The 25182-nt window shown below is 40.9% G+C and overlaps 1 protein-coding gene across 1 annotated transcript in view; it reads left to right on the forward strand.

Annotated features, from left to right (window-relative positions):
• LOC128702037 (nephrin-like) overlaps window positions 1–25182 on the forward strand; it is a 406265-nt gene that overhangs the window by 335469 nt on the left and 45614 nt on the right. The window contains exon 14 of the mRNA XM_070101415.1: window positions 1167–1269. Within this exon, the coding sequence (XP_069957516.1) occupies window positions 1167–1269 (103 nt within the window). The remainder of the gene's footprint in view (window positions 1–1166; window positions 1270–25182) is intronic.

The raw sequence follows: 25182 nt of genomic DNA on the forward strand, positions 1-25182 counted from the left end.
AAATTAGGCACATGTGCAACTCTTGGGTATCTTTATTGAGGAAACGTTTCGCCACACAGTGGCTTCATCAGTCCAAACGTAGGAGAAACTTGAAGAACAGGAGGAGAATGAGGTAATCAGTCCCTCAACCTTGAGTCGATGTGTTCAGTCCATCAATCTTGAATAGAATACGGCATATCAGCGGAGAAGCAGCTTATAAACCGTATGGCAGGAGAGGTGCAGCAGTCATAGGTGGTGTCACATTTGTTCAATGTATTCTATTCAAGATTGATGGGCTGAACACATCGACTCAAGGTTGAGGGACTGATTACCTCATTCTCCTCCTGTTCTTCAAGTTTCTCCTACGTTTGGACTGATGAAGCCACTGTGTGGCGAAACGTTTCCTCAATAAAGATACCCAAGAGTTGCACATGTGTCTAATTTATCAACATGTCGGTTCTCTGAACCATTCATCTACAAAGTTGAATAATGAAAATCTTATTGACACATTATTTGAGTTTTTCAATATCTGTTACTAAGGCAAGTTTCCTGCTGATAACAGTATCGTAAATAAAATATGACACGATACTTATGCCTTGTATTGGTTTAAATAGACACGTGAGGAAACACTAGAACATATAAACATTGGAAAACGTTTCGGTCCTGGACCGAAACGTTTTCCAATATTTATATGTCCTAGTGTTTCCTCACGTGTCTTTTCAAGCACTGTGACTAACCAGTCAGGATAACACTGTCATGATCCATCACTCAGTATAGCACTGTTATGACCCACCACTCAGTACAGCATTGTCATGATCCACCATTCAGTACAGCATTGTCATGATCCACCATTCAGTACAGCATTGTCATGATCCACCATTCAGTACAGCATTGTCATGATCCACCATTCAGTACAGCATTGTCATGATCCACCACTCAGTACAGCATTGTCAAGGACCACCACTCAGTACAACACTGTCATGACCCACCATTCGGTTTAACACGTGGACGCGTGGAACAATTTTCCGAGTAGGGTGATCGAGGCTAGGACCTTGGGTGGCTTTAAAAAGAGACTGGACAAATGAGTGGGAGGGGCTGGGTTTGATTGGTGTCGTGGTTACGGAAGTATGAGCCAGTAGGCCTTTTGCAGTGTTCCTCCATTTTTATGTTCCTATCTTTCCCGACAGACGCGCCAGTGTGGGTGTCGAAGCCACCTCCTGAGGTGGACGCGCATGAAGGTAGTGACCTCGTAGTGACCGTCTCTGCCACAGCTAACCCTGGACCTCTCAGGTATAGTGTGATCTGCTGACCCCTCATGTGCTCACTTGGCCACCTCTCACGTATAGTGTGCCCTTGTGACCCCTCAGGTGTTGGTGACATGGTGTGATCCAGCTTAGTGACCTCTCATGTCACTAAGCTGAGTGTCAAAATTAAAATGTTTACTAAATTGAAGCATGCAGCTGTATAGACAAATTATTCAGTAACTTGCTCAGATTAACATAATTTTCTAGTCATATTTGCGGGTATATAAATAATTACACTATTATATATCTTCTTCAGGTGTGTAGTAGAAGTTTATATTGCAAGTGATGTGTAGCAGAATTATCACGTAGCTAATTCAGGTGTGTTGAAGAATTATCACATAGCTTATTCAGGTGTGTAGCAGAATCATTACGTAGCTTGTTCAGATGTGTAACAAAATTACCAAGTAACTTGCTCCTGTGTGTAATTGTTATAACAAAACCAGTCCACATGTGCTGCTGATCTATTTCTACACATGTGCAGGTGTGTAGCAGTGTTCTCACACGTGTCGCTCGTGTAGTAACACCTCCGCAATGTGTTTTATTCGTTTCTGTTCAAAACTTAAAAATATAAAGGAGTACTGTAGCTGGCCTACTGGCCCATGCTGGGCAGGTCCAAGTCACCTACTGACCCATGCTAGGCAGGTCCAAGTCACTTACTGGCCCATACTAGGCAGGTCCAAGTCACCTACTGGCCAATGCTAGACAGGTCCAAATCACCTACTGGCCCATGGTAGGCAGGTCCAAGTCACCTACTGGCCCATGCTAGGCAGGTCCAAGTCACTTACTGGCCCATGCTAGGCAGGTCCAAGTCACCTACTGACCCATGCTAGGCAGGTCCAAGTCACCTACTGGCCCATACTAGGCAGGTCCAAGTCACCTACTGGCCAATGCTAGACAGGTCCAAATCACCTACTGGCCCATGGTAGGCAGGTCCAAGTCACCTACTGGCCCATGCTAGGCAGGTCCAAGTCACCTACTGGCCCATGCTAGTCAGGTCCAAGTCACCTACTTATATACATCTGATATGGAAATGAAGATTACACACATGTGCACATATGTAATTTTCATATTGTCGGTATTGAATACCATTCACGTACACACGCCAGATAAACACCTGTCGTCCCTGACACTCTCCCGTACCGGACATCTTACACGGGAAGAAACTGAATTACATGGAATTGATTGACGTAAACAAACGCTAACAGCAATTTTCCTCACGAATAAAACATAAAAAAATCGTATTTACACACAGGTTTTTGTACGTACATATTTGAGCGAATAAATCAATAAGAACACGAATTTTATTTGCATTTAATAAACATACTTTTGTACGTGCGTCTTTGTACAAATAAAACTTTCGTGTGCTTGCATGTTTTTTGCATGAACTATATATGTGCAAGCACGTGTGTTTTTGCACGGATTAAATACGTGACGGCACTCTTTTTTTTTTTTGCAAAAAATAAACTAAGACACGAACGTGTTTGCACGAATTAAACATATTTAGGCACGAATGAAGTTGCATTCGTAGGCACGTATGTTTGGGCGAATTAAACATACGTACATACGTATGTTTTTGCACGAGTTAAATACACGAAAGCACGTGTGTTTTCACGCCTCGAACGTATGAGAATGTGAAGGATGGTCCGTGATTACTCCTACAGAGTGAAGGATGGTCCGTGATTACTCCTACAGAGTGAAGGATGGTCCGTGATTACTCCTACAGCGTGAATGATGGTCCGTGATTACTCCTACATAGTTCCTTGATAATGTGAGAAGTCACGAAATCGCTGGGAATTTCACTATTTTTTCACAGTGGTTGTTCTGCATAATGTGATATCACCCGTTTACTGTGATCTTATTGCAGACATAAACATATAACAACAGTTATACACATATACTCGTATTTTCTCCAGTGATCTGTGGTCAGAAATGAAGAAACAATGTGTTTGGCCACTGGAGATTACTGTTAGGAATAATTTATTTTATTGATAACGTAATACTGAATAACGTGTAAAGTATTAAATATTAAATGACTTATATGTTAAATCTCGTTTATGAATATTACAGAAATACAGGAGAGTTCCATTTATACAACAGGTCAGAGAAATATAGGAAGGCTCCGTTGATACAGCAGGTCAGGTTCTGGGCTACTGCTGTAAAGAGAAAAACGCTGTAAAGTGAAATATTTTTTTTTCCACTTTTACATGTTTACACTATCATATGTTAAGTGAGCACTGGAGCTAGGCCTAAAAAATACATATACAGTACTTTCAAATATTTTCATCCTTAGCTTATAGCGAGTTATGAATATATTCATTATAGGAAGTCAGAACGTATGAAGAGTGGATATAATTGAAAACTGCTGCACTAGCGAACGCCGTAAAGCGAAGCACTGTAAAGCAGGGCCCTCCTGCACTCTGCTGCGACCCTTTCTGTTTCTTCTAAACACACATTCTTTTTTTAAATGTTTTTTTTAAGGAAACAGACAAGATGGAGAAATTGTTCAGAGAACATTATGGATTTTTTCCATTATGTGATTTTTTTCACAATGAACACTAGTTCTTTTTATATGTTCTCTGTATAATTTTCTCATCTTGTTTTTTATGTTACTGATTATCTTTCTTCCTTAATAAAAGCACATAAAATCAAATGTTTATATGTGATATTTATATGTGTAAGAGAGAGAGAGAAAGAGAAAGAGAAAGAGAGAAAGAGAGAGAGAGAGAGAGAGAGAGAGAGAGAGAGAGAGAGAGAGAGAGAGACAGAGACAGAGACAGAGAGAGAGAGAGAGAGAGACAGACAGAGAGACAGAGACAGGCAGACAGAAAAGAAAGAGAATATCTAGCACTCAGCCTTTCACTTTCTCTATTCTGACCAACGTTCCATGGTGAACAATAACGTAAATTAACAGAAAATTTAAAATATATATGAAAAAAGTAGTAACTGAGACCGAGTTTGTAAACAAAACAGCTCAGAGAGCAGAGGAAATGTTTTATACACAAAGTTGTGTTATTAAACCTTTCTCAAGTGCAGGGAAAAATACACACACATGAACACTATAATATATATATATATATATATATATATATATATATATATATATATATATATATATATATATATATATATATATGCAAGGAATTCGCGAGAGCATGCGAAATATACACAAACACTGATCTCTGGCTGAAGGAGACTCGAACCTACGAACCTTAGGACAAGGTACGCAGTGCTTTACCAATCTACCCACACTGGACCAATACCTTGGCGTGTAGCAGAGCTACACGTTTGATCCAAGGCAGCCAGCTTTCAGGGAGAAGGCTTACAGCTTTTCATCTCATCCCCTGCATGCATCAGCCTTACTAGAGATTTGAACAATGCAAGGAATTCGCGAGAGCATGCGAAATATACACAAACACTGATCTCTGGCTGAAGGAGACTCGAACCTACGAACCTTAGGACAAGGTACGCAGTGCTTTACCAATCTACCCACACTGGACCAATACCTTGGCGTGTAGCAGAGCTACACGTTTGATCCAAGGCAGCCAGCTTTCAGGGAGAAGGCTTACAGCTTTTCATCTCATCCCCTGCATGCATCAGCCTTACTAGAGATTTGAACAATGCAAGGAATTCGCGAGAGCATGCGAAATATACACAAACACTGATCTCTGGCTGAAGGAGACTCGAACCTACGAACCTTAGGACAAGGTACGCAGTGCTTTACCAATCTACCCACACTGGACCAATACCTTGGCGTGTAGCAGAGCTACACGTTTGATCCAAGGCAGCCAGCTTTCAGGGAGAAGGCTTACAGCTTTTCATCTCATCCCCTGCATGCATCAGCCTTACTAGAGATTTGAACAATGCAAGGAATTCGCGAGAGCATGCGAAATATACACAAACACTGATCTCTGGCTGAAGGAGACTCGAACCTACGAACCTTAGGACAAGGTACGCAGTGCTTTACCAATCTACCCACACTGGACCAATACCTTGGCGTGTAGCAGAGCTACACGTTTGATCCAAGGCAGCCAGCTTTCAGGGAGAAGGCTTACAGCTTTTCATCTCATCCCCTGCATGCATCAGCCTTACTAGAGATTTGAACAATGCAAGGAATTCGCGAGAGCATGCGAAATATACACAAACACTGATCTCTGGCTGAAGGAGACTCGAACCTACGAACCTTAGGACAAGGTACGCAGTGCTTTACCAATCTACCCACACTGGACCAATACCTTGGCGTGTAGCAGAGCTACACGTTTGATCCAAGGCAGCCAGCTTTCAGGGAGAAGGCTTACAGCTTTTCATCTCATCCCCTGCATGCATCAGCCTTACTAGAGATTTGAACAATGCAAGGAATTCGCGAGAGCATGCGAAATATACACAAACACTGATCTCTGGCTGAAGGAGACTCGAACCTACGAACCTTAGGACAAGGTACGCAGTGCTTTACCAATCTACCCACACTGGACCAATACCTTGGCGTGTAGCAGAGCTACACGTTTGATCCAAGGCAGCCAGCTTTCAGGGAGAAGGCTTACAGCTTTTCATCTCATCCCCTGCATGCATCAGCCTCACTAGAGATTTGAACAATGCAAGGAATTCGCGAGAGCATGCGAAATATACACAAACACTGATCTCTGGCTGAAGGAGACTCGAACCTACGAACCTTAGGACAAGGTACGCAGTGCTTTACCAATCTACCCACACTGGACCAATACCTTGGCGTGTAGCAGAGCTACACGTTTGATCCAAGGCAGCCAGCTTTCAGGGAGAAGGCTTACAGCTTTTCATCTCATCCCCTGCATGCATCAGCCTTACTAGAGATTTGAACAATGCAAGGAATTCGCGAGAGCATGCGAAATATACACAAACACTGATCTCTGGCTGAAGGAGACTCGAACCTACGAACCTTAGGACAAGGTACGCAGTGCTTTACCAATCTACCCACACTGGACCAATACCTTGGCGTGTAGCATCCTCAGCTGTAAGCCTTCTCCCTGAAAGCTGGCTGCCTTGCATCAAACGTGTAGCGCATGCTGCACGCCAAGGTATTGGTCCAGTGTGGGTAGATTGGTAAAGCACTGCGTACTTTGTCCTAAGGTTCGTAGGTTCGAGTCTCCTTCAGCCAGAGATCAGTGTTTGTATATATATATATATATATATATATATATATATATATATATATATATATATATATATATATATATATATATATAGAAGATACTTTGCGTTTTCAGATTCTCCAACATTCTGCAGTATTAGAAAATAATTTCCAGACGACCATCCTTTCAGTGGTTAAATAACGGTATAAGTCGACATATAATGAGAATGGTACTATGTAAATAAACGGCGTAGAAAACTGACATGTTGATAAATGAGACACTAGTGCAACGTTTGGGTATCTTTATTCTGTAAATGTTTCGCTACACAGCGGCTTCTTCAAAAGTTACTTGGTGGCAATTTTTTTCCAGAATAAAGGCACCCAAATGTTGCATTAGTGTGTCAAAATAACACTCTGTTTACTGGGAAACATTCCCCAGTAAACACAGTGTTCAGGACTGCAGAAATTGCGTCCAGCAGAGAGGAGCAAGGGGGCCATGACCCCCTCCCTCTTTCCCACAGGGTTCGATCTGATATCTAAGATGTTGAGACAATGATGTACGACCTTCCCTCATCTCCAGCCCTGTGGGTAAGAGGAAGTGGTCATGACTTCTCGCGCTTCCTTCTGTTTGAGGTCATTTCTAATCAAGGACCGTATTTTCTCGTGAATATATATAAACATAGAGATGCAAGGCACGACAAGGCAATCTTAGCCTTTTACCATTCTCTTTTTCTCTCCTGAGTCTGACCGCAGGGTGTTCCTGAGTCTGACCGCAGGGTGTTACTGAGCCTGACTGCAGTGTGTTACTGAGCCTGACTGCAGGGTGCTCCTGAGCCTGACCGCAGGGTGCTCCTGAGCCTGACTGCAGGGTGTTACTGAGCCTGACTGCAGGGTGTTCCTGCGCCTGACCGCAGAGGATTCAATTGCTCTATAAGGCGATCTATATACATTTTATATACGGTTAAAATCCAGCCTTGTTCGAAACGTCGTAATAAGCACGGAAAATATAAACTCTTTATCACTAGCTTTCAGTACGTAAACTGCCACTGTAACAATGACTGGGTTGTTGACATGATAGAAGAAGCCAGATTAGATTTTTCCACCGAAGTGGCTAGTTTATTATGCAACCCAAATCCATCCAGTGGACGGCAGCGCAAGAGCATGTCCATCCTGTGGACGGCAGCACAAGAGCATATTCGTCCTGTGGACGGCAGCACAAGAGCATATGGATACACAAAAGGCCTAGGAACTAGGCCCCAAGAGTTAACAGGAGTACGTATGGATTTATATCTACAGTTCACCAAACTGTTACAAGCAAATTTAGAGAATTTGCATAATATATCTGGTATCTTATTTTCATTAAGATATCCTGATATGTCACATAGGTTATTATACTGTCTATATCTATATTCCTAAGCAAGTGGACAATTAAATACATAATGCCCAAGATAATGATCATAGGTCTGGCCATACACTGTGTCTGCCAGACTGTCAGAAGTACTTACCTGGAGAGTGTTCTGGGGGTCAACGCCCCCCGAGGCCTGGTCCATGACCAGGCCTCGTGACCAAAAAAAAGTCAAACATAAAACTATGACCGAAATTTGGGATTCGAAAAAGTTTTGACCTTTGTATTTTGCAAAGGTTAATGTCATGGAAAAAAGTTTACAGTGAAGTAGGTAGTCTTTGTGAACTAATATTTTTATTCTCTGCTTTGAAAATTTCCGAGAGTTTCTACAGAAATTCTTAAGGCCATGAGAAATTACAGAGTATTACTTTGCTGTCAACTGAGAAAGAATTGTTGCAAAAATCTTCAGGACAAGCCAGAATTTTGCAACGAAGTTAATGACCATTTTGCTCGACCATAAAAAATTCCATTAAACTATAAATACGTAACTATACAGTTTTATGGGTCACATATTCTTGGAGAGGGACAGAAAATTTTATCTTAATATACTTATTATTATTAATGGTATACAATACCGACAAGATCAAGAATTAGACATCTCCAACATCTGAGTATCTTTATTGTAGACGTTTCGCCACCCAGTAACTATCAGACAGTAGAACTATATAAAACGATTATCTCTAATTCTTCACTGAAGACAGTAGAAACTGGAATTACGAGGTGATCACTCGCTCTGTCATGGTAGGAGGTAGTCAGTCCCTCAGCCTTAAGCAGTGGCATGGAGCCAGACTATACCAGAGCAATATACTCTCTGCAGTATTCGACTGAAGAAACCTGCAGAAATGCTTCAGCAATAAAGATTTCCATGAAATACACACGTGTCTTATTTATGGTCTAATATCCTAGGTGGGGTAAGCAGCAAGGAATGTAGAATACTACTACTACCCTGCACCTCTCCTTCCGACAGTATTTAAGTCTCCGCACTGTCGCTTGATCTTCAGATAGTTCCTGACTATGGAACTGAACTTCTCCAGGCCGAGGGACTGACAACCTCAAATTCTACGACTTTAAGGGTGATGGACTGATTACATCGTCTTCACATCTCTACTGTTCCTGCCTACTTTCTGTATTCGACTGAAGAAGCCTACTGGGTACGCGAAACGTTTCGGAATAAAGTTGTCTAACTGTTGCATATGTGTCTTACCTAACAACCTGTCGGTATTGTATACCATTTTGATGTTCATCTTGTCAGACACTGCAACACGTGGCATCTTGGTACAGAAAACTCCTTGGACAAGCTTTTCAAGTGAGAAGGGTTGGATCTGAGAGGGACATGACCTCTCAGTTGCCTCTCACTACTACTACCACTACTACTACTACTACCCTGCACCTCTCCTTCCGACAGTATTTAAGTCTCCGCACTGTCGCTTGATCTTCAGATAGTTCCTGACTATGGAACTGAACTTCTCCAGGCCGAGGGACTGACAACCTCAAATTCTACGACTTTAAGGGTGATGGACTGATTACATCGTCTTCACATCTCTACTGTTCCTGCCTACTTTCTGTATTCGACTGAAGAAGCCTACTGGGTAGGCGAAACGTTTCGGAATAAAGTTGTCTAACTGTTGCATATGTGTCTTACCTAACAACCTGTCGGTATTGTATACCATTTTGATGTTCATCAATGTAGAATATTCTTGGTGATGTGTAGAGAATGTTGGTCAAACATTGTTAGCCAGGGGACTCGAAGACCAGTGACTGGTCAGGTAAACAATGCTGATAATGTTAATAAATTACTTATATATCCGACACTTCGATAAATGAGAAACTTTGGCAACATTTGGGTATGTTTATTCTGGAAACGTTTCGCCACACAGTGGCTTCTTCAGTCCAATGCAGAGAAAGATGGAATAAAAGGAGGAGATTGAGGTAATCAGTCTCTCAGACTCGGCCTTGATAGACTGAACACATCGACTCAAGGCTGAGGGACTGACCTCAATGTCCTCCTCTTATTCCTTCTTTTCCCGCATTTGACTGAAGAAGTCACTACGTGGCGAAACGTTTCCAGAATAAAGATACCCAAATATTATATCACTTATCAAAGGTGATAATGTATCCCAGGACAAGTGAGGTTAAAGATGGCTAAGGTATAAAAAAAAAACTCACTTGCTGCGGGTTCAAGCCCCGCCCGTTCACTGATTTCTTTTCGATCACTTCTCTGAGCGTGTAAGTGTGAATGGCTGCCACTACCGCACATGTTCACGTTACCCAAATACATGGGAAGCCCCGGTAATGGAGTATTGATTATCGTTCGGCCTGTCTTTAATATGCAAATGAGAAGCAGACCGCTTCTGCTCGCGGTTGTGATTATTTGATGAGGAAGATATGAATTCCCGTTATCCATTTAATGATCTTATTTGTAGTCTCAATCCTTCTCTCTCTCTCTCTCTCTCTCTCTCTCTCTCTCTCTCTCTCTCTCTCTCTCTCTCTCTCTCTCTCTCTCTCTCTCTCTCTCTCTGCGTAAAGTTTGTCACCGTCCAATTTGTATTTTTAACTCTACCGACACCGAAATCTTTTTCAACTTGCTTTAATCTCCCTCTGTCTACCTGTGTCGATCTTCCTCTTGTCTTGATTCGTGTATCACCACTGTAACAATAGTTCTCCCACAGTGTGCTTCAGTTCCTTGCTTCGTGTATCACCACTGTAACAATAGATTTGTCTGTTTGGTTTCTCTTTCCTTTACGATCTCTTCGATTACCTTTGTATTTTTATGCTACATCTGGATTAGACCTTATTTTATCCATTTGCCCTTCCTAGATTATCTTATTTTGTCATTGTATTGTTCCTGGATAATCTGATTTTGTTCGCGTATGGATCACCTAGTTTCACACATGAATCATTCCTGGATCACCTGCTTTCGCCCGCGAATTATTTCTGGATCACCTAATTTCACCCACGAATTATTCCTGGATCACCTAGTTTCACCCATGAATTATTCCTGGATCACCTAGTTTCACCCATGAATTATTCCTGGATCACCCAGTTTCACCCATGAATTATTCCTGGATCACCCAGTTTCATTCATGAATTCCTCGATCACCTAGTTTCACCCATGAATTATTCCTGGATCACCTAGTTTCACCAATGAATTATTCCTGGATCACCTAGTTTCACCAATGAATCATTCCTGGATCACCTGGTTTCACTCACGAATTATTCCTGGGTCACCTAATTTCACCCACGAATTATTCCTGGGTCACCTAGTATCACCCATGAATTCCTGGATCACCTAGTTTCACCCATGAATTATTCCTGGATCACCTAGTTTCACCCATGAATTATTCCTGGATCACCTGGTTTCATCCATGAATTATTCCTGGATCACCTAGTTTCACCCATGAATTATTCCTGGATCACCCAGTTTCACCCATGAATTATTCCTGGATCACCTAGTTTCACCCATGAATTATTCCTGGATCACCTAGTTTCACCAATGAATTATTCGTGGATCACCCAGTTTCACCCATGAATTATTCCTGGATCACCTAGTTTCACCCATGAATTATTCCTGGATCACTCAGTTTCACCCATTAATTATTCCTGGATCATCCAGTTTCACCTATGAATTATTCCTAGATCACATAGTTTCACCCATGAATTATTCCTGGATCACCTAGTTTCACCCATGAGTTATTCCTGGATCACCTAGTTTCACCCATGAATTATTCCTGGACAACCCAGTTTCACCCATGAATTATTCCTGGATCACCTAGTTTCACCCATGAGTTATTCCTGGATCACCCAGTTTCACCCATGAATTATTCCTGGATCACCTAGTTTCACCCATAAGTTATTCCTGGATCACCTGGTTTCACCCATGAATTATTCCTGGATCACCCATTTTCACCCATGAATTATTCCTGGATCACGTAGTTTCACCCATGAATTATCCCTGTATCACCTAGTTTCACCAATGAACTATTCTTGGATCACCTAGTTTCACCCATGAATTATTCCTGGATCACCTAGTTTCACCCATGAATTATTCATGGATCACCTAGTTTCACCCATGAATTATTCCTGGATCACCTAGTTTCACACACGAATTATTCCTGGATCACCTAGTTTCACGCATGAATTACTCCTGGATCACCTAGTTTCACCCACGAATTACTCCTGGATCACCTAGTTTCACCCACGAATTATTTCTGGATCACCTAGTTTCACCCAAGAATTATTCCTTGATCACCTAGTTTCACCCATGAATTATTCTTGGTTCACCTAGTTGCACCCATTAATTATTCCTGGATCACCTAGTTTCACCCATGAATTATTCCTGGATCACATAGTTTCACCCATGAATAATTCTTGGATCACCTAGTTTCAACCACGAATTATTCCTGGATCACATAGTTTCACCCACGAATTATTCCTGGATCTACTAGTCTCACCCACGAATTATTCCTGGATCACTTAGTTTCACCTACGAATTACTCCTGGATCACCTAGCTTCACCCACAAATTATTCCTGGATCTCCTAGTTTCACCCAAGAATTATTCCTGGATCACCTAGTTTCACCCTAGAATTATTCCTGGATCACCTAGTTTCACCCATGAATTATTCCTGGATCACCCAGTTTCACCCATGAATTATTCCTGGATCACCTAGTTTCACCCATGAATTATTCTTGGATCACCTAGTTTCACCCATGAATTATTCCTGGATCAACTAGTTTCACCCAAGAATTATTCCTGGATCACCTGGTTTCACCCATGAATTATTCCTGGATCACCTAGTTTCACCCATGAATTATTCCTGGATCACCTAGTTTCACCCATGAATTATTCCTGGATCACCTAGTTTCGCCAATGAATTATTCCTTTATCACCTAGTTTCACCCACAAATTATTCCTGGATCTCCTACTCTCACCCACGAATTATTCCTGGATCACCTGGTTTCCCCCACGAATTACTCCTGGATCACCTAGTTTCACCCACAAATTATTCCTGGATCACCTAGTTTCACCCATGAATTATTCCTGGATCACCTAGTTTCACCAATGAATTATTCGTGGATCACCCAGTTTCACCCATGAATTATTCCTGGATTACCTAGTCTCACCCATGAATTATTCCTGGATCACTCAGTTTCACCCATGAATTATTCCTGGATCATCCAGTTTCACCCATGAATTATTCCTAGATCACCTAGTTTCACCCATGAATTATTCCTGGATCACCCAGTTTCACCCATGAGTTATTCCTGGATCACCTAGTTTCACCCATGAGTTATTCCTGGATCACCCAGTTTCACCCATGAATTATTCTTGGATCACCTTGTTTCACCCATGAGTTATTCCTGGATCACCCAGTTTCACCCATGAATTATTCCTGGATCACCTAGTTTCACCCATGAATTATTCCTGGATCACCTAGTTTCACCCATGAATTATTCCTGGATCACCCAGTTTCACCCATGAATTATTCCTGGATCACCTAGTTTCACCCATGAATTATTCCTGGATCACCTAGTTTCACCCATGAATTATTCCTGGATCACCTAGTTTCACCCATGAATTATTCCTGGATCACCCAGTTTCACCCATGAATTATTCCTGGATCACCTAGTTTCAACTATGAATTATTCCTGGATCACCTAGTTTCACCCATGAATTATTCCTGGATCACCTAGTTTCACCCATGTATTATTCCTGGATCACCCAGTTTCACCCATGAATTATTCCTGGATCACCCAGTTTCACCCATGAATTATTCCTGGATCACCAAGTTTCACCCATGAATTATTCCTGGATCACCCAGTGTTGAGAAATGGCCTTACCAGCTAAGCTTAATTTTAAATTTAAATATAGCGAACACTTAGCTGATAAAAGACAGCAAATCGTCTACACAGCCGCCCCTGCAGACGAGGTCTTGAAAAGCTGTCGAAGTCATCTCTCAACGGGCTGTAAAGAGTTATAATTTGTAAGATTATAAATTACCCATAGGGAGTGCTATGTCAGCATATTTCATTCACTGATGGCTGACAAACTTACTTGTGTGGACTCAGAAGTCCGCACCTAACTGCCGACTATAGGTTGATTTCAAACTCCTTGCGACTCAAGAACTGCGCAGTCCCCCGTACTGCAAGAAATTCGTAACCTACCTTGCTCTTGTAGCGTGAGCTATGGTGTTCTTCACACCTTTGACAGATATCAGTGACTTGATAGAAGCTGAAGTGTCCTTGGATGTCCACGTCTTGTCCATAGTCTCGGAAAACGCACACTGGTACATTATGTTCCACAAGATTTGTCTTTATTGTTCACAATGTTATCACTGAAGAAGCTGATCACACTTCTCTTAAGTGTTTATTGTGTTTTATGAGACACTTTGTTCACACTAACGCACAGACCGTTCTTTGTTGGTTATCCTGGCGTCAGTGTCACTCTCAGTAGAGTCAAAAGTAATCTGAAGACGCCACAGCACCCCACGCCGTTACTCCCCTTGCACAAAGGAAAAGCTGACATCGTACTTTTGCTTCCTTGCCACGTCCTCGATGAAGCAAAGCAGAATGTTTGATTCTTGCTGTCTTAAGTATAGACAACAATGTCCACTATCTTTACTATGGTAATAAAGTGGGAGCAGGATTTTCCCTAATTGTCTTGCTAAGGTAAGAGATGAACTGTCTTTTATTAAGCTACACTTTGCAACACAGGACTGCACGGAGCGTCGAGCCGCGTCACATACTGGTACTGCATCTGGGGTCAATTACTCGCTGTAGCAGTAAACAAGATATTTGCCCCTTCTGAGAGGGCTGGGCCCTTCAGGGCTGAAAGGGGCTGAAGGGGGCTGATACCCCCCTCCTGGAGAAAATTTCTCCACACTGGGGGTGGCGGAGGTTCACTGCAGGTGAACTATTCATCACTTAACATTAATTTAATTTTCTCACTCGCCACCACTGCTGCTTGTCTTTTCTGAACAGCTTTAGTCTGTGTGGTTTCTGGAGAATCACAAATTTTGTTTTCAACACTGTGTAATTCTAACGGTACTAGTTTATTTATTGTCCGCTTATTCATTACACCTTTGCTTAAAACATCAACTGTCCTGATGATTCCATTTGCATCAGGATATATGGTCACAATTTTTCCAAGTGGCCATTGGGACCTCGGATCATCATTGTCAATAATCACTATGTCACCAGGTCTTAAGGACTTATGATTTTCAGGAACACCAGCTCCATAGACGTGTTCTATCAATGAGGTGAGATAGTCTTCTCGCCAAATTTTCTCCCAACGTTCAATCACTTTATTAAGGTGTTTGAATTTACGTCTGAGTTGCTCAGGTTCGAAATAAGTAGGATCCTCTAAGATTTCTTTATCATTCATGGGAGGAACAGGTTCGAGCCTTCTGCCATGGAGTAAATGAGATGGACTTAACACTTCTAAATTGTCCAGATCATCGGTAACATAAGTTAGAGGTCTGTTGTTAACTCTATTTTCTATTTCAGTTACAACTGTACGGAATTCTTCTATGTCTATTCTCTGACGATTAAGAGTCTTCCTTAAACAACGTTTTACAATGCCGATCATTCTTTCATAAAATCCGCCGTGCCATGGAGATTTAGGAGGAATGTATCTCCAACGACAACTGCGTTGATTCAGCATCTGTTGTACTTCTGGTTGATCAAAGATCTTGCTTATATAAGCAGCACCAGCAACAAAGTTCGTTGCATTATCTGAAATCATCAGTCTGGGACATGCCATACTGGCTGCAAACCTTCTGAATAATTTGATAAAGGTTTCAGCAGACATGTCAGTGGCTACTTCTAGATGTACTGCTCTAGTTGTAGCACAAGTGAACAAACAGATGTACACCTTGATAGGAACTTTGTCAACTGTTTTGGTTAAAATTATTGGTCCAGTGTAATCTACACCTGTCACCTCAAATGGAGTGATATGACAAACTCTTTCAGAGGGATATGGAGGTGGACCTGGATACTGACATACTCGCATATCGTAGTGACGACAAGTAATACAGTCCTTTATTTGTTTTTTCACACTTTGTCGACCTTGAGGTATCCAGTAGGATTGTCGTATATGACAAAGTGTGTCAGCTAGCCCACCATGTAACACGTTACTGTGGGCGTTTTGCACAATAAGTTTTGTTAGCCAATGATTCTTGGGGATCAATATTGGATGTATGGCTTCTTTAGGTAGTGAAGAATTATGAATTCTTCCTCGACATCTTATAATCTTTTCTGAGTCGAGATAAAGTCCTAAAGAATTAATCATGACAGGTTTCTTTGGGGATTTATCTTGTGTTTCCAGAAATTTATATTCTGTAGAGAAAACATCTTTCTGTATTAGTTTCACCCAGTATTTAATGGGTTCAAGACATTCATAATCAGGTTTTATTCCTTTAATGAATTTAAAGACAAGAGCTGTAACTCTTAAGAGTTTACCCAAAGATGAGTATTTAGACCCATCAATGACTATTTCTGTTGTGTCTGCAGTATTTACACAACTTATTTCTGCTGTGTTCAAGCAGGCTGTTTCTTCTGGCATAATGTGATCCTTTTGCTGAGGCCAGTTATTTTCATTAGAGAGCCAGTTCGGTCCGTGGAGCCATAATTTATTATCCACAAATTTCTTGAGTGGGACACCACGTGACAACATGTCAGCTGGATTCTCTTGGGTAGAGATGTGGAGAAAGAGATAATCTCTCTTCATCTCTATTATTTCTGCTACTCTGTTTTGTACATAGACCAACTTACTCTTATTATTTCTTAACCACTGGAGAACTGCCTCATTATCACTCCAGATCACGGTTTTCTCAATAGTAAGATGATCAAGTACTTTGTTGAGATAGACAGCTAATTTTGTACCTACATAGAGTGCTGTCAGTTCCAATTGTGGTACTGTTCTGACCTTCAAGGGTGCTACCCTGGCCTTTGAAGTAATTAGTGTACTTCCTTCAGCATTACTCATGTAAGCTACAGCGCCATAACCTCTGGTTGACGCATCACAGAACACATGTAATGTGTACTTGTTTCCCTCTTGACCTATTTGTCTGGGAAGTTTAATTTGATGAAGTTGTTTAAACTCCTTGGATATTTCATCCCATGCTTGACTCATTTCTAGAGGCAAGTTCTCATCCCATCCAATTTTGAGCTTCCATGCATCTTGCATAAGCATTTTACCCTTTATGGTAATTGGTGAGACGAGTCCTAGAGGATCAAAACATTGTGATACCTCTGACAGTAAACTACGTTTAGTGAGTGGACTGCATGATTTATTGTTTATCTTTTTGAGACTCAAAGTATCTTCCTGTGTGTTCCAATTAAGTCCCAGCATATTGTTGCAATCAGGAATTTCAGCTTCAGGGAAATCTTCTTTGATAAGTTCCCTTAATTGCTTTGAATTTGTATTCCACATCCTTAGAGGCATATTTGCTTCTTTCATCTCCTTGTTAGCTTCTCTGTATAAGGATTTCAAATCCTCCTCTTTATTCACACTACCTTGAGGATTGTTCACATAGAAACTTTTCTTTAAGATTTCTTTGAAGGGACTTTCAGATTTCTTCAAATGTGTATTTAGAGTAGCTTCTAGTAAGAATGGAGAGGATGTTGCACCAAATAATACTGATTTGAAACGATAAGTTTTTACAGGACTTTGAGGATCATGTGGATTTTCAGGCCACAAGAATCGAGTATAATCTCTATCTATTTCTTGTAGTCCTACTCTTAAGAAAGCTTTGGAAATATCAGCCGTGTAGGCATATGGGTTTGTGCGAAATTTCATAAGCACGTCTCCAAGCTTCTCAGTTAGTGAGGGTCCGGTCATCAGACAGTCATTAAGACTTGCTACATCTTTATTTGCACGTGCGCTGAAATTTTATACAACACGTAGTGGAGTGGTTTCAGAATCTTTTCTGACTCCATGGTGCGGGAGATAATGAGCTTCTGTCTTCAACTTATCTTCGACTATTTCCTCAATGAATTTATTGTCCAACTGTTCTTGTATGATATTATCATAAACAGTCAGTAGCTCTGGATTCTTCCTGAGCTCATGTATTTGTGCTTTCATCTGTCCGAAAGCCATGCGATAACTGCTAGGCAGATGTGGTGGATTTAATTTCCATGGCAACCTAACCCAATACTGTCCATCTTTATATTTGACAGTGTCCAAATATTGGTTATAAGTCTGAGACTCTTGTGGGCTTGGTTTATTTACATCAATACCTATCGCATCTAAATCCCACAACTTATCAACTGGTTCATTCATTTCTTCCAGTAATGATAATTTTTGCTGTGGTACATGATCAGCGGTTATTCTCGTAACTAGTACATTTTCCACTGAATCAATATCAGCTTCTTTCCCACTTTGAGAGGGAATGGGACCACATATCATGTGGCCTCCTGCTGTTTTCAGCAAGTGAACATCATGTTTACTTACTATATTTTGCACAAAATAGTGATAATAATCACTTCCAATGATTAAATCAATTGGACTAATTGTGTCCGTCTGTATGTCAGGACAGGCTAACTTGACCTTAGCTGCTTTCAGTGCTGCAACTGTTTCTTTTAATCCCTGGATCTGCATAGACTTAGGCAAATCATCTACTACCGCAGCTTCTACTGTCTTTTTCCTGTTTCCTAGACCAACAGTGATTCTGGCTAGGTCATATGTCTGTTTACCAGAATTGTGGAAAAAACCAGCTATATCTAACTGTATTTTGGCATAGGGTTGTTTATTCAGTTTCTGCAACACTGTTCTTCTTATGAAGGACCTTTGTGAGCCTTGATCAAATAGTGTTAGCACATTGGTTTTGTGTAATTTATTAGATAACTCAACTCGAGCTATCGGGAGAGCAGTTGCTTTAAACTTATCTCTCACATTTTATGCTGTTGCTTGTTGACTTCCTGATTCTGTGGAAGTCTGCTGCTGTTCAGCAAAAGTATTTGGGCATAATGCTGTATGATGCATACCCTTGCATTTAAAACACTTCTTCAGTGAGCATTTTCCTCCCTTGTGTTCACCTAAACACTTGATGCACCTTTTCAGCTGATGAACACGTTGTTTACGTGCCTCCATTATGTGTATTGAATACAATACTGTGCCCAATGTGTTCCATCACAAAGTACACATTTTGGAGTACGTTTATGTGTGACAGTTTGTTTACTGTCTGTTGTATTCACAGCTTGATAAATGCCTATATGGGATTTCCCATTATGTGGTTTAGTGGGAGTAGGTATACTCTTTTTATACTGAGTTGAAGGTTTATTATCCACTGGATTTGTGGATTTTTCATCTTGTCTCGTTGCTTGCATGCATGAAACTATTTTGTAAACCATTGCTAATTTCTTCACAAGTGAAATAGCGTTTATTGAACATAATATTTAATCGTTCAATAGTTTGTGGTGACAACTTATCTTGTACAATACCACTGATAAACCAATCACATTGCCTTAGGTCATATTTAGCACCTAGAGATCTGAGACTATTGTCTAATGTGATTCTAAATGTCTAAGTCTGAATAACAATGTTTGGGTGGCTTCAAGCTTGATATTAAGACTGCATGTCTAACTCTAGCTTTGTCAGCGTCGAAGTAATTGTCTGCTAAGACACGTAAGGCTATTTGATAATTACCTTTAACCACCGGAAATGACTTAATCAGTTCATAGGGTTCTCCCTTCACAAGACATTTAAGGTAATTGAACTTAGCAATCTCATCTATGTCAGTTCGTGAATTTACTATGGATTGAAAACCACTAATGAATTCTTCATAACTATGACCTTGGAAAATAGGTAATGAGAATGTAGGTAAGCTTGGTAATGGGACACTTGTTGTTACAGGTGTAACAGGTGTTTGACCACTAGTTACAGTAGGTCTCTGTGACAGAGTTTTGCGGCAGATAGCCTGTACTCCTGTCCACCTTAATTGTTGATTACTAAAAGTATCCAAAACATTTTTAATTTCATCCTCAGACGGATCTGATTCATAAGAACATAAGAACATAAGAAAGGAGGAACACTGCAGCAGGCCTGTTGGCCCATACTAGGCAGGTCCTTTACAATTCATCCCACTAACAAACATTTGACCTACCCAATTTTCAATGCTACCCAAGAAATAAGCTCTGATGTGCAAGTCCCACTCAAATCCAACCCCTCCCACTCATGTACTTATCCAACCTAAATTTGAAACTACCCAAAGTCCTAGCCTCAATAACCCAACTAGGTAGACTGTTCCACTCATCAACTACCCTATTTCCAAACCAATACTTTCCTATGTCCTTTCTAAATCTAAACTTATCTAATTTAAATCCATTACTGCGGGTTCTCTCTTGGAGAGATATCCTCAAGACCTTGTTAATATCCCCTTTATTAATACCTATCTTCCACTTATACACTTCGATCAGGTCTCCCCTCATTCTTCGTCTAACAAGTGAATGTAACTTAAGAGTCTTCAATCTTTCTTCATAAGGAAGATTTCTAATGCTATGTATTAATTTAGTCATCCTACGCTGAATGTTTTCTAACGAATTTATGTCCATTCTGTAATATGGAGACCAGAATTGAGCTGCATAATCTAGGTGAGGCCTTACTAATGATGTATAAAGCTGCAGTATGACCTCTGGACTTCTGTTGCTTACACTTCTTGATATAAATCCCAGTAATCTATTTGCCTTATTACGTACGCTTAGGCATTGCTGTCTTGGTTTAAGGTTGCTGCTAACCATAACCCCCAAGTCCTTTTCGCAATCTGTATGGTTAAGTTCTACATTATTTAACTTATAAGTGCTAGGGTTATGGACACTCCCGAGCTTCAGAACCTTGCATTTATCTACATTGAACTGCATCTGCCACTTTTCTGACCAAGAGTAGAGTTTGTCTAAATCCTCCTGAAGTTCCCTAACATCTACGTTTGAATCAATTATCCTACCTATCTTCGTGTCATCGGCGAATTTGCTCATATCACTAGTAATTCCTTCATCAAGATCATTGATATATATTATAAACAACAACGGGCCCAAGACTGATCCCTGTGGAACGCCACTTGTTACTGATCCCCACTCGGATTTAACCCCATTTATGGACACTCTTTGCTTCCTGTCTGTGAGCCATGATTCGATCCACGAGAGCACCCTTCCCCCAATGCCATGAGCTGCTACTTTCTTCAACAGTCTTTGGTGCGGAACTCTATCAAATGCCTTACTAAAATCTAAGTAAATAATATCAAATTCTTTATCGTGGTCAACAGCCTCAAAAGCTTTACTGAAGAAAGTTAATAAATTAGTTAGACAAGACCGGCCTCTTGTGAATCCATGCTGAGTATCATTAATCAAGCTATGCTTATCGAGATGGCTTCTTATAATCTCAGCTATAATTGACTCTAGTAATTTGCCTACAATTGAGGTCAGGCTTATGGGGCGGTAATTTGACGGTAACGACTTGTCCCCTGTTTTAAAAATAGGAATTACATTAGCCATCTTCCACATATCAGACACTGCACCTGTTTGAAGAGATAAATTAAAAATATTAGTTAATGGTTCACAGACTTCCATTTTGCATTCCTTTAGAACCCTTGAAAAAACCTCATCAGGACCCGGTGACTTATTTTGCTTCAGTCTGTCTATCTGCTTCACAACCATTTCACTAGTGACTGTGATGTTACATAATTTATCTTCTTCTGATCCACTATAAAAATCAATTACCGGAATATTATTAGTGTCTTCCTGTGTAAAAACCGAGAGAAAATAATTATTTAAAATCGAGCACATTTCATTCTCTTTGTCAGTAAGATGCCCATAGTTATTTTTAAGGGGACCTATCTTATCTCTGACTTTTGTTCTATAGACCTGAAAAAAACTTTTTGGGTTAGTTTTAGAATCCCTAGCAACTTTAATTTCATAGTCCCTTTTAGCTTTTCTTATCCCCTTTTTAATGTCCCTCTTAATGTCAATATACTGATTCATAAGATGACCCTCGCCTCTTTTGATACGCCTATAAATTCCTTTCTTATGCCCCAGTAGATATTTCAGCCTATTATTCATCCATTTTGGGTCATTTCTATTTGATCTAATTTCCTTATAAGGGATAAACGTTCTTTGAGCAGCATGTATTGTGTTCAGAAAACTGTCATATTGATAGCTCTCTTCGTTACCCCAGTCAACAGATGATAAGTGTTCTCTAAGCCCATCGTAATCTGCTAAGCGAAAATCTGGGACTGTTACTGAGTTATCCCTACTATCATACTTCCATTCAATTCTACATGTAATTGATTTGTGGTCGCTAGCACCCAGTTCCTCTGAGACTTCTAAATTATTAACAAGGGATTCATTGTTTGCCAGAACTAAGTCAAGCAGGTTATTACCCCTTGTAGGTTCTGTCACAAACTGCTTCAAAAAACAATCCTGAACTACTTCTAAGAAATCGTATGATTCTAAATTCCCAGTCAAGAAATTCCAATCAATATGACTAAAGTTAAAGTCTCCTAGAATTACTACATTATCGTGCCTTGTGGCCCTAACAATTTCCTCCCATAGTAGTCTCCCCTGGTCCCTATCTAAATTTGGGGGACGGTATATCACACCTAAAATTAATTTTTCATGCCCCTCTGAAAATTCTATCCAAACAGACTCTGTATGTGTTACTTCAGACTTAATACCCGTTTTTATGCAACAGTTCAAGCGATCTCGGACATACAATGCCACCCCACCCCCCTTCCCGATACTTCTATCTACTTGGAACAATTTAAAACCCTGAATGTGACATTCTGCAGGCATGTCCCGACTTTTTGAATTAAACCACGTCTCAGTAATGGCAAATACATCTATGTTACCTGCACTAGCAACTAGTCTCAACTCGTCCATCTTATTCCTAGCACTGCGACTATTTGTGTAATATATACTTAAGGACCCTCCTATCTCTTTACCCTTCCTGCTCCTTTCTGTTATTCCACTAAACCTATTACTGTCATTGTCAATTTGTGCCACTGGCTTTCCAATATCCTCCTCATTTTGCCTATTACTAGTTCTCCTAGTACTCATGTTACTACCCTGCGACTTCACAGTTTTCCTGCCAAAACCCATACCACTAACTATTCCTAGTTTAAAGACCTAACAGCTCCCTCCACTGCGTTGGCCAGTGCTCCCACCCCACACCTAGACAAGTGAACCCCATCCCTGGCATACATGTCATTTCTGCCATAGAAGAGGTCCCAGTTGTCAATGAATGTTACCGCATTTTCCTTACAGTATTTGTCCAGCCAGCAATTGACACCAATTGCTCTGGACAACCATTCATTTCCAACTCCTCTCCTTGGCAAAATGCCACATATGACAGGTTTCCCACCCTTCTTCCTAATTATCTCTATTGCTGACCTATACCTGCTAATCAGGTCCTCACTCCTACGTCTGCCAACATCGTTGCCTCCAGCACTGAGACAGATAATAGGATTGCTCCCATTACCTCTCATGATGTCATCCAGACGGCTAACAATATCCTTCATCCCAGCCCCAGGAAAACACACTCTCTGCCTCCTACTCCTATCCTTCAAACAGAATGCCCTATCCATGTACCTAATCTGGCTATCCCCAACAACAACAATGTTTTTACCTTCCTTGGCGTCGTCCGTAGTGATGCTCCGAGTAGTCGACTCACATTCGCCAGGTAGCATTACACCACTTGTAGAATTCGTCATGACGTTCTCGATGGTCTTCGTTGGGGTTTCTAGGGATGTCTCACTCACGTCTGCCAATGCTTCCTTGGTGCTCGTTGTGGCATTCCCAGTAGAACACTCACATTCGTCAGGTAGCACCGAGAATGAGTTGGAAGTTTCCACGGCAGTCTTCTGGTTTCTCGTTGTTTCTGCCTCTCCAACCGTTTTCTTAATCTTCAGCTTGGTTCCATGTTGCCCGACCACTGACCAGGCTCCCCTTTTAACCTGGGGACTCACAACAGGAGGATTACTACGAATCCTCTTGTTCTCCTCCGTTAATCGCCGTATCTCCAGTTTAGCAACTCTGAGTTCTTCTCTCAGCTGCTGGTAAAGCTGCTCAAGAGAGGGCATCCTTGTTCAGATTCACAGAGAGCACACAAACAGGTCTTCACAGAGCTAAGTACACGTCACCACTCAGCTAAGTACACGTCACCACTTGTAGAATGTGAAGTGTCTGACAGATGTGATAAATGGTTTTGAAAACCGACACATCACATTATCAAGAAATTTATTTTCATAATGTGTATAGTCTGAATTACTGCTATAAACAGCTGAGTTTTTGTTATGCTTAAGTCAGAAATAATCGAGTCAGACACTACTGACCCACTAAGCTTAACCTCAGGGTCAATGACCATGAAGGGTACACAGTACATGTGGCTGGTGTTTATGGCTTGAGTTTGCTGTGTCAGCCTGACCACGATGATTAATCGTAAATAACGATGTTATACACTTCATTCGCTATACACTATAAATGTCACTGTATAACTGTAAATCACACGTGAATATTACTTACACATATATAAATGTCACTGTTAATATATATTTGAAAGCTTACACTTTTACATATAGCTCCTTTGATATAACAGGTAGACCTATAAGAAACAAACTTTAACACAATCTTGTCTCTTAGTTTCTGTCTATTAACATTATAAACACTATGTGTATATACACTCAGACAAACCGAACATCACTTGGGTGGTTGTTGTCTTAGTCAGCTATTTTCGAGATTGGAGCAGTGGATGCAGGGTGCCATCCCCCGTTTTCTTGTTGGGTGAGTCACCCAGCTCCCGTTTTCTTTGGGTGAACGCTGGGTTAGCGCCCGTTTTCTTTTGGCTGCCCATTCTCAGTGATTGAGTCTGGAGGGACTCATTTATACTGGTTTATATTGTAAAACACTAATTTTACAGCTTTTTTCGAAGGGCCTTGGCTCATAGGTTATTTGTACACTGTAGTACAACATATTTGGACCACAGTGTGGCCTTTATCCGGTTCGAGCACGACCAATATGTTGAGAAATGGCATTACCAGCTAAGCTTAATTTTAAATTTAAATATAGGGAACACTTAGCTGATAAAAGACAGCAAATCGTCTACACAGCCGCCCCTGCAGACGAGGTCTTGAAAAGCTGTCGAAGTCATCTCTCAACGGGTTGTAAAGAGTTATAATTTGTAAGATTATAAATTACCCCTAGGGGGTGTTACGTCAGCATATTTCATTCACTGATGGCTGACAAACTTACTTGTGTGGACTCAAAAGTCCGCACCTAACTGCCGACTATAGGTTGATTACAAACTCCTTGCGACTCAAGAACTGCGCAGTCCCCCATACTACAAGAAATTCGTAACCTACCTTGCTCTTGTAGCGTGAGCTATGGTGTTCTTCACACCTTCGACAG

Source organism: Cherax quadricarinatus, chromosome 77 (genome assembly GCF_038502225.1).
Source record: "Cherax quadricarinatus isolate ZL_2023a chromosome 77, ASM3850222v1, whole genome shotgun sequence".
Taxonomy (NCBI): domain Eukaryota; kingdom Metazoa; phylum Arthropoda; class Malacostraca; order Decapoda; family Parastacidae; genus Cherax; species Cherax quadricarinatus.